We start from the raw sequence: 8,428 nt of genomic DNA, 5'->3' as shown, positions 1-8,428 counted from the left end.
AGGGAACCTCCTCTGGTATCCAAAGGTATGGCACTGCTGCCAGCTGTGTTCAGCATCCACGGCAACGAAAATATTCGCAAAAAAAAAAAAAGCATCTAAAAAAGATTTAGGATTATAAATAGGCCAACTATTTCTCACAAAAACTCAAGAACTGGGAGGACAAGGGTGGAGAGTGTTCTGTGATAACTCTGTGTTACCTCATCACCTGAAGTCTCATAACCAATTTGAAATTCCAGTGTCCTAAGGCACAATTACTTTGATTGATTAATGAAGATGGAAACATTCCCATCCCCACTGCCCAAGGAACAGATGTAAGCGGTTACTACTAAGAATAAAAGCAGCATTTGTTTCTTTTTATGTGGACAAACAATAAAGGAAGGAAATAGAGAGGAGATGGGCCATAATCTCAGTTGTCAGGCTGCTCTGATGCAGGTGTGTTTGACATTACACTGCTAAAGCATCTCATCTAAGCATACGCAACTGCTGGCTCACATTTTCAAGGTTAAGAGCCAAATTCACCACAAAGTCCAAGAAGGAAGACAGTTAAAAAAATTGGGCTTTTGTGGAAGTGGAAAAAACAGGCTAAAATAGACTATGATATAACCTGTTCCCCAGAGAAACACAAACCATGCCCACGGTTTTCAACAGTAGTGGTCATGTACTCTAGAAAAGCAAGGAGTCAGATGTCTGGAAGTTGAGGAATACGAACTGGTTTAATTCAGCCTTCCTTAGAAAGGAGCCCTCCCCTTGACTCTTCCAGGCAGCGTTCATCCCGCCATCAGCAGACTGACAGTTGCGAGGACTCTAAAGCGAACGATCACTGGCTTTCCGCACTGATCCAGAGGGGTGTGGTGAAGGAACACCACACGTAACACACTGTCAGTTGTGGCCCTGATCTGTATTTTGTCCTTATTTTCCTTTCTGTAACACTCATGGGCCTTAAAAATCAATATAATCCATTTGTAAAACTTTAAGGGGGTATTTTAGAAGGAACTAAAAGTATGTTTGTTTTGTCCACAGATGAAACACTGGTGTAGCTGGAGACTGAACCTGTAGTGGAGTGTTAGTCAATTGTAAACTGTAGGAGATGTGTGCATTTTACACAGACTGAATACAGAAGAGAAGAAAGAAGAGTCTGCATCATTCCAACTCTGATAAAGTGCACGGCCTTCTGAATTCCTGTCCTCGCTCATGGAGCCACTTATTGGATACTGCAAAGACATAAAGGTACATGATCACTGCATCTGTTTGGCTCGTCCTTCTAGTTAAGCTACATTTGTGCTATTATTGGTAAAGAACTGGATTTTCCTAATTTTCTTAAGTATTTTAACACACACACAAATAAGTAATATATTAATATTATATTAAATAATATATAAATCCAAGACGAAAAACTTCCAGTAGATGTAAAACTATGAGAGATTATTCAGCTAGATGCAGAAGTACGTTGTATTTTTTATAGATGTATAAATATGAAGATGGGATATATATATATATATATATACTATTTTATGTGTGAATATATATATATATGTATATATATATAAAAATATAAAAAAAATAATACAGTGTTGAGAGAGATACAGAGATAATGACATAGATATCAAGTAGATTTCCTTACAAGAGTCTAATGGCTCTCTCTGCTCTTCATTCTGTCACAAAGCCCAAAGGAAAAGCAAGCCAGAGCAACCCCCAAACAAACCCCAGAGCTCCAGATCGCAAGAAGCGAGAACAACATAAGGGACACTCACCCCATTTGTTTCCAACTAGTACTGGGCAGGCCGCATGCCGCGTGCTGTAATCTCCTTCTCCACTTGGAAAGAGATTGTACCAGAATACAGCTGTTCCCTGGAAATTGCAGTGGAAACCCTCAGCGTTTTGCTCTACTTGCTACCAACTTACTTAACGCTAAAGTAAAGATACATTCAGATTTCAAACACTCCTTGCTCCTTTTAAATTGAAGGTTGTTTTCCACATTCGAACACTTGCTTTCCTATGGAATGAGTCTCCATTGACTCACTCTGTGTATGTCCTTGTCTGTTAATTATTTTTTTTAGACCCTAAGCCATCTTCATTCAACTGCAAGCAGTTTTAGAAAAGCGAGGCAGTATATAACTATAAATGAGCAGCAGCCTTGTTAGCAAAGACCAACCTTATTCGTGAGCCTTCTGAAGGAAAAGCCGTAGTGGGAACACAGCATTTCAGGGAGAATTCCCTGTGAATGCCCCAAGGCTAATCTACTTACACAACAGCATCTTTTTAAAAATTGTTTTGAAGTATTATTTTCCTCAAATGCTTTGCAAAGTCTGTGCATTAGCAGCAGTTAAGCCCAAAACATTAACTATGAGTTAACACGCAATAGATCAGAGGGCCCTGGAATCACCAGTACTGCTCCAGTAGCTGCACTTGTAAGTACCCCATGACTAGTGCTCTAATCTCTTTTATATAAAGTCAGTTTAAAGCTTCCTTTTAAATGCTCGAGTATACATCCACTGTATTATTGCACAGGTGGAGAGAGGAGTGGTTACACTGGATAATAATGGATAATAAACTCTTCTTACCTTTTTAGGCCAAACACTAGCTCCTACTTCAGGAAAGACAGTAGCTCCCCCTGCTGACACATCACTCATCTGGAAAGGTGGGAACAGGCACAGGTAAGCTGCAAGCCACTGCATTCCCCAAATGTCACGTGTTAGTAAAATAAAATTAGAGTATTGAACAACTTAATTTCTGCCTCCCACATAGTGATCAAAGGCTGCCTGATTAACAGCATTAAACAGGGCTACCCCCCACACTTGGTTCAAGGTGCAATAACCACCAGCCTTCTCCCCGAAAGTTACATGCTCAAATGTTTTGACAAGGAGCATGCTATAAATACTGATGCAGATATGAAAATAAATAGACAGCCAAATATTTTAAGCTGCTACTGACCCTTTGAGTGAAAAAACCCTCCTTAAGCACATATGTAAAAACCATTACTTATGGGTAAGGAGATACCCGTATGTGTTACCACTAAGGTACTGGCTGCCTTCATTTGCAAATCGCTTGAGTAAAAAAAAAAAAAAAAAAAGTAATGAAATCATTCAACTCTACAGAATACGCAGCAACAGATATTTTTGGCAATAGCACATGACAGAAATATATCACTTACATAAAACAACCAAGTAGCAATTCTGTTGCCTGTTCCCAATTCCTTAAATGCATCTGGCTCATCTTTCTGTGAATAAAAGCAAGTAGATTTAATAAGCACTTCATTTTGATTATTGAGAGGAACCAATGACATACAGCTGCAGAGCCAGCAGCAGACAAACTCATGCAGAAAAATTAATTTATTCCCTATATTTGCAGCAACGGAGGGGAGAATAGAAGATGAGTGTACCTATTAATTTAGATAAACAAGGCATTTTAAAATTCTACAGCACAGGGAAGTCCTAAGCCCAAGTTGGTAATAGGTAAGAACTGTACTGCCAGAGCATATAAATCTTCTTCACAGCCACAAAGTTAATTATTTAATTACAGTGACTTCTGCCTCTTGTCCTTGGCAGAGAGGAACAGCAGTGAGGGCAGCTCCTGGGTCCCATGTCCAGCAGCAGCAGCTCCGTGCACCCTGAAGGTGGCTGCCAGCCCTGGAGCTTGCCCTGCCCTTGTCCCGGCCCTTTCCCAGGAGCTGCCCCTGCTAGCAGCTGTGGCAAGCAGGCTGCTGCCCACACCTGACACGCAGTTTTCAGAGTGCCCTTAAACACCTAACGAGTGATTCATTAAGCGGTGCGCTCACCTAGCCACAGAGTGTCTGTGCCAGCCATTCCTGAAGCTTTCCACAGGAGTAAGATATGTGCGCACCTAAACGCATGGGAACAGGCACTGTGTGGCTGTGAGGCCGCCCGCCCAGCGCTGTGCTTAAGGGCATCAATCGAATAAAACAACAAAACCCACACAGAAGGGTTATGAGACCAGCTTTTGTCACACCTCTGTTTCTTGCTTCCAGAGCCCTCCTCCTGTGACCACTATTCGCATGTGCTAACATTTCAGCACTCAGTCATTATTTCAGAAACTAACCCATGCATTGCCAAACAGCAACTGCTAATCACTTGCAATGCCTTTGAGCATGTGCTTACAGAGCAGAGATTCTGATTAATAGTTGGTGGCTTGGATTCACAGCGCAAGGTTAATCTGAAAGTGTTAAATCACAAATAACTATGCCCAATAAATAACCAACTGAATTCAGTGCCATTATTTCCATTAGTTTGCTATTTAAGCTGGAAGAAAAATAGGTTGGGAATTTAAGTCAAGTCAAATAAAATAAGGATTGTACAATGAGAAGAACTGAGTAGGCTTTTTCCACTTTTAGTAGTCTGCTAGCAGGCCACATGTAAAGTACAATAACAGAGCACTTGTATTTTCAAGATTTCTTCACCAGCACATGGAAGATGCCTGTCTCAGCTCTGTGAGAAGAATTTCTCTCTCCCCATTGCAGGTCTGCATGGTAAGCTGCAATGTAAGTTTTCTTACGCTGCCTCCAAAAACCTTCCTCATAGGAAGGAGCATCGAGCTCCTGCCCCAGGGCCACGTTTGCCTTACTCAGCAATGCCAGCCCTGCAGACATGGGCACAGCAGCTTCAGTGCATCGCTGCATGTTAGCTGATGGCACCATCTTATGCACATCAGGAACACAGGATATACACCATGCACTTACACAGTTTGACTGTATATCCTTCAGTGGTTTGAAACAACAGGGCTCTCCCTTGCCAGCCAACAGTTCTAAACGTTACTCCGGTTTTAGAATCCAACTAATGCCCTTTGCTCTGTTAAGAAGCATCAGTCATCTCCTTAAGAACAGCTCTTTTTAAATTAGGGTTCTGAAGAAAAGCTTGTTGCTCTGTAACACCTGTAATGTTTCTCAGTTCAGCTGGTGGTTTAGAGGGCTTCTCCACTAACATAGATTAGAGAAGTTGAAGAGCTATAAAATTTAATACACGTTAAAGATTAAATATTGTGCCACAGCCAAGAGGCCCAGGCTTCGCCAGGTGACTATCTCTCCTCCATCTCTTTACTTGCCCGTGCAAAGTCAAAGTGGGGTTCATACTGTCCTCCCACTCCATAATTTGCCACCTGAAAAAGAGAAACACAGTGCTTGTGAAGAAGAAAGAGGTGGAGACTTTAAACAGAACTTACCCTTCCGAAATCAAAATGAGGCTCATACTGGCCTCCTACTCCGTAGTTGGCTACCTATAGTGAAAGGAGAAGCACAAAATCTGGTAAAGCTGCATTTTATCCAGACAAGAATGGGCAAGAGCGTGACCATCAACTACAGCCTTTTGAGGGATGATGCTTCAAAATCAAGCCATAGGAAAGCACAAGTCTGTCAGTAAAAATGCACCATATGCAGCAAAGTCCTCCTGTGTTTATTCAGAAATAAGCTCAAGTTCTCTGAGACATCGCATCAGTACGGAGCCAGGACGTGACTGCACTTTGGGGTCTCTCCAGCCCCCAAAAGCTCCAGCTGCAACCTCCCTTCCCCAGGCCAGCCTTTCTGAACGCTCCCCTGACCACCCCAGTCAATGGCTCACAAGTCTCCTGTTACTGGGTGCCTGCTCCTGCCTGTTCTCATGACCTTCAGATCACAGAACTTGCTTGTCTCCTGAGGGGAGAGCTTTCAGAACTCCTGAAGACCTGGACAGCGGCAGGCTCCAAGGAGCCTCACAATGTCTGGCTGCAGAGCGTCCAAGCCTGGTACTGGACATCATTTACTCCAGGTACGGAATCCAGTACTCTGTACAGCCGCTGTTACTGTAACCGGCTCCGGGCCCCTCCCCGTCCTTCCCCATCCTACAGCACACTGGTCACCGCTGCCATCCGTTGTTCTCTCAGTTATGCGCACCCCTCTCTGCACCACCCTGGCTGTAAGGTGCAAACTGTTTTGAGCATTGCTGCTTGTAGCAGCTCACTCTGTTTCACACCAGCACGTCCTTCCCCCGCCTCCCAGAGCAGAACAATATTTTTTCTCTGTAGAAACTTCACCGGCTAAATGCTTTTTAAAATAGCTCATGGCACTTTTACAGCATTCAAATCTGAATCACTTTTTGACCTCTATGTCTATAACAAAGACTCACTGTCCTTTTTGCTGATTTTTTTTTGTCATCTTTGCATTCATAGCATCAATTTTCAGCCAGATGCTTGGGCATTTTATCAACAGCAGGCTTGATGGAGCAGTACACCAGTTTTCCTGGAACCACAGCCCTGCTTTCTAGGCACTACCACTGTCTCAGAATCAGTGAAACAGCATACTAGCTGTTCATTTAAGAGCCTTGAGCAAATGAGTAAAAGCACTTTTAAAATCAAGGTTACTTGGGTTACATTACAGAGAACAGACAGACACTGTTGGCCCTCTAGGCCCAAGGATGGCAAATCTAAACAACCGTTCTCTTCCCATTTCCTTAAGCATCAGTCAAGCTGAACTTTTCACCGTCATCCCAGAAAAAGACTTTGACCCTACAGCAACAAAACTGCTTTATTAGTATAAACAAAAACTAATTCATTCATTTCAATGCATATCAGGGGGTTCAGTTATTGTTATTTCCCTGCAGCAACAGCAAGCCATTCCATACTACAGCAGGTGCCACTCTGCAAAGACAACTGTTTCTATCTCCCCATAAAAAGAACAGTCGTTCCTCCCCTGCACTTGGCTCCAGCCAGACATCAAATTAGCTGCTGCTGCTGGACTGAACAAGCTTTTGTGCCCCCCTCACCAGCGAGTGTACACCATTCTGCATGCGCAGCCAGCCAAAGTGAAATGCTAGCTGACGTGCACTGCCATACCTGTAACAGTTAGTTATTACCTGTAGTTCCTCTGCTGTGGAGACATCAAGGCCTGTTAAGTCCTGTATCCTTGTGTTAATGCGAGAGACCACAGGGCTTTCGTATCCAGACAGCCACGCACTAAGTGAAATAACCAATAAATTAATAAAATGCAGTAGTCATAGCCAGTCAGCTAGCAGTACAAGGCAACATTTGGGATTACTTCAAATTTGAGATTTTTTGGGGCATAGCTTACTAAAATTTAGTAGGCTAGTCAGAAATATTTCCAGGGCATTACAAAGGTCTGCATGTGATAAATGTGCTTTCTAGAGAGAACACGTACAACACTGGTTTAAGGCAGCTCTAAAACTACGAGCCTTACTTCCCATACGAAACACTGGTTTAAGGCAGCTCTAAAACTACGAGCCTTACTTCCCATACGAGACTATGAAATAATCGAAGCAAGGGTTCCAAGCAGTGAACAGCTCTAGCTGTTTTTCTAAAGCAGGACACTACGGATTTGCTCTTACCCACTCCAACCAGCTACTTCAGAGCACACATTCGATGCAGCAGTAGGGAAGAGAATAGGTAAGTTATTTTAGCGCACACAGGGTCTGTGGGCCTGTAACTCAGCTCTTCCACATGTCATCATCCACTTACAGGCGAGCGCTCTGTGTTCTGCCCTTTATGTCACATTATTTACCTGTGCGATGGTACTGTACAAAATCATTATGAAAACAATTAAGTAATGCCTAAAACTCTTCACCATTTCCCTGTTGAACAATTTCTACCAGAACAGCCCATCACAAATTTGGTATTTAGCATATGTTGTAGGTACACAGTGATTTAAGGGAGATTTTTTTTGTTGTTGTTAATATGAAAGTGAAAGGTCAGCCTCTCAGTTCCAGAGACACCTTCAAAATGTCTGCCTCTGGTTTGTAAATTAGGACTCTTCGGCTAGAAGAGCTGCCTTTAAAATACTTGGTAAGCCTGTCAGCAGCTAAAGGTGTGAACAGATAGCGGAGCAGGGCTCCACAAGAAACGCTGCCTTAACCCAGACCCAGCGTAGCATTTTGTACTCTAAAGCAGTCTCTCAGTCTTGAGGCTGCATGGCTGGGAAGCAGCTACGTCACCGAAAAGCAGCCACATACCAGTGGCGCATGGCAGACGAGCACACGCATACATAGTATACAAGTATAACCCGCAGCTCCGCGTATCCCTACCGGGCCCTTACCAGCTGTGAACACATCCAGTTGTTTACACAGAAACACACACACATTTCATCTGGTAACAAGATAAACACTTTGTTGTTCTTGAAAAAAAAAAAAAAAACACGCAGCCATTTCATCTACATCTACCTTTTTTTTTTTTTAATTAAAAAAAGAAGCTCTCATCTTTTTGCATGTTTTTCTTATTTTACTCATCCAGTTCTAGCCAATGCATCTTCGTGTTAGCTGGTCTTCTCTGTCTCTCAGCATGCTACACCTCTTCTCTGTGTAGCTTGGGAGGCCTCTACTAGTGGCTACTATGGATTATAAAGTTAATGATTTGGACCCATTTGTCCCCTTTTTGCAGGAAGATGGAGCCAGCTAGGTCTGCCTTTTCTCTAGCATCTGATTCAGCCTTTTGGGCT

At 42.9% G+C, this 8,428-nt stretch overlaps 1 protein-coding gene across 7 annotated transcripts in view; it reads right to left on the bottom strand.

Annotated features, from left to right (window-relative positions):
- Positions 1–694: 694 nt before the first annotated feature.
- Positions 695–8,428, bottom strand: part of P4HA1 (prolyl 4-hydroxylase subunit alpha 1) — a 36,832-nt gene continuing 29,098 nt past the window's right edge. For 5 of the 7 annotated variants that reach the window (XM_035538849.2, XM_035538831.2, XM_050711986.1 and 2 more), the window contains 6 exons: positions 6,837–6,936; positions 5,173–5,226; positions 3,152–3,217; positions 2,562–2,630; positions 1,752–1,848; positions 695–1,211 (listed from right to left, as the gene is read on the bottom strand). In XM_035538849.2, coding sequence (XP_035394742.1) covers positions 1,141–1,211; positions 1,752–1,848; positions 2,562–2,630; positions 3,152–3,217; positions 5,173–5,226; positions 6,837–6,936 — 457 coding nt within the window. In that variant the 3' untranslated portion in view covers positions 695–1,140. Of the gene's footprint in view, positions 1,212–1,751; positions 1,849–2,561; positions 2,631–3,151; positions 3,218–5,051; positions 5,110–5,172; positions 5,227–6,836; positions 6,937–8,428 lie in introns of all 7 variants that reach the window. The other 2 variants (XM_050711987.1, XM_050711988.1) reach the window with 1 other exon arrangement.

The sequence above is a fragment of the Cygnus atratus genome, chromosome 7 (assembly GCF_013377495.2).
Source record: "Cygnus atratus isolate AKBS03 ecotype Queensland, Australia chromosome 7, CAtr_DNAZoo_HiC_assembly, whole genome shotgun sequence".
Classification (NCBI taxonomy): Eukaryota; Metazoa; Chordata; class Aves; order Anseriformes; family Anatidae; genus Cygnus; species Cygnus atratus.
The sequence above is the reverse complement of the archived record's forward strand: the minus strand, read 5'-3'. Positions and strand labels throughout refer to the sequence as shown.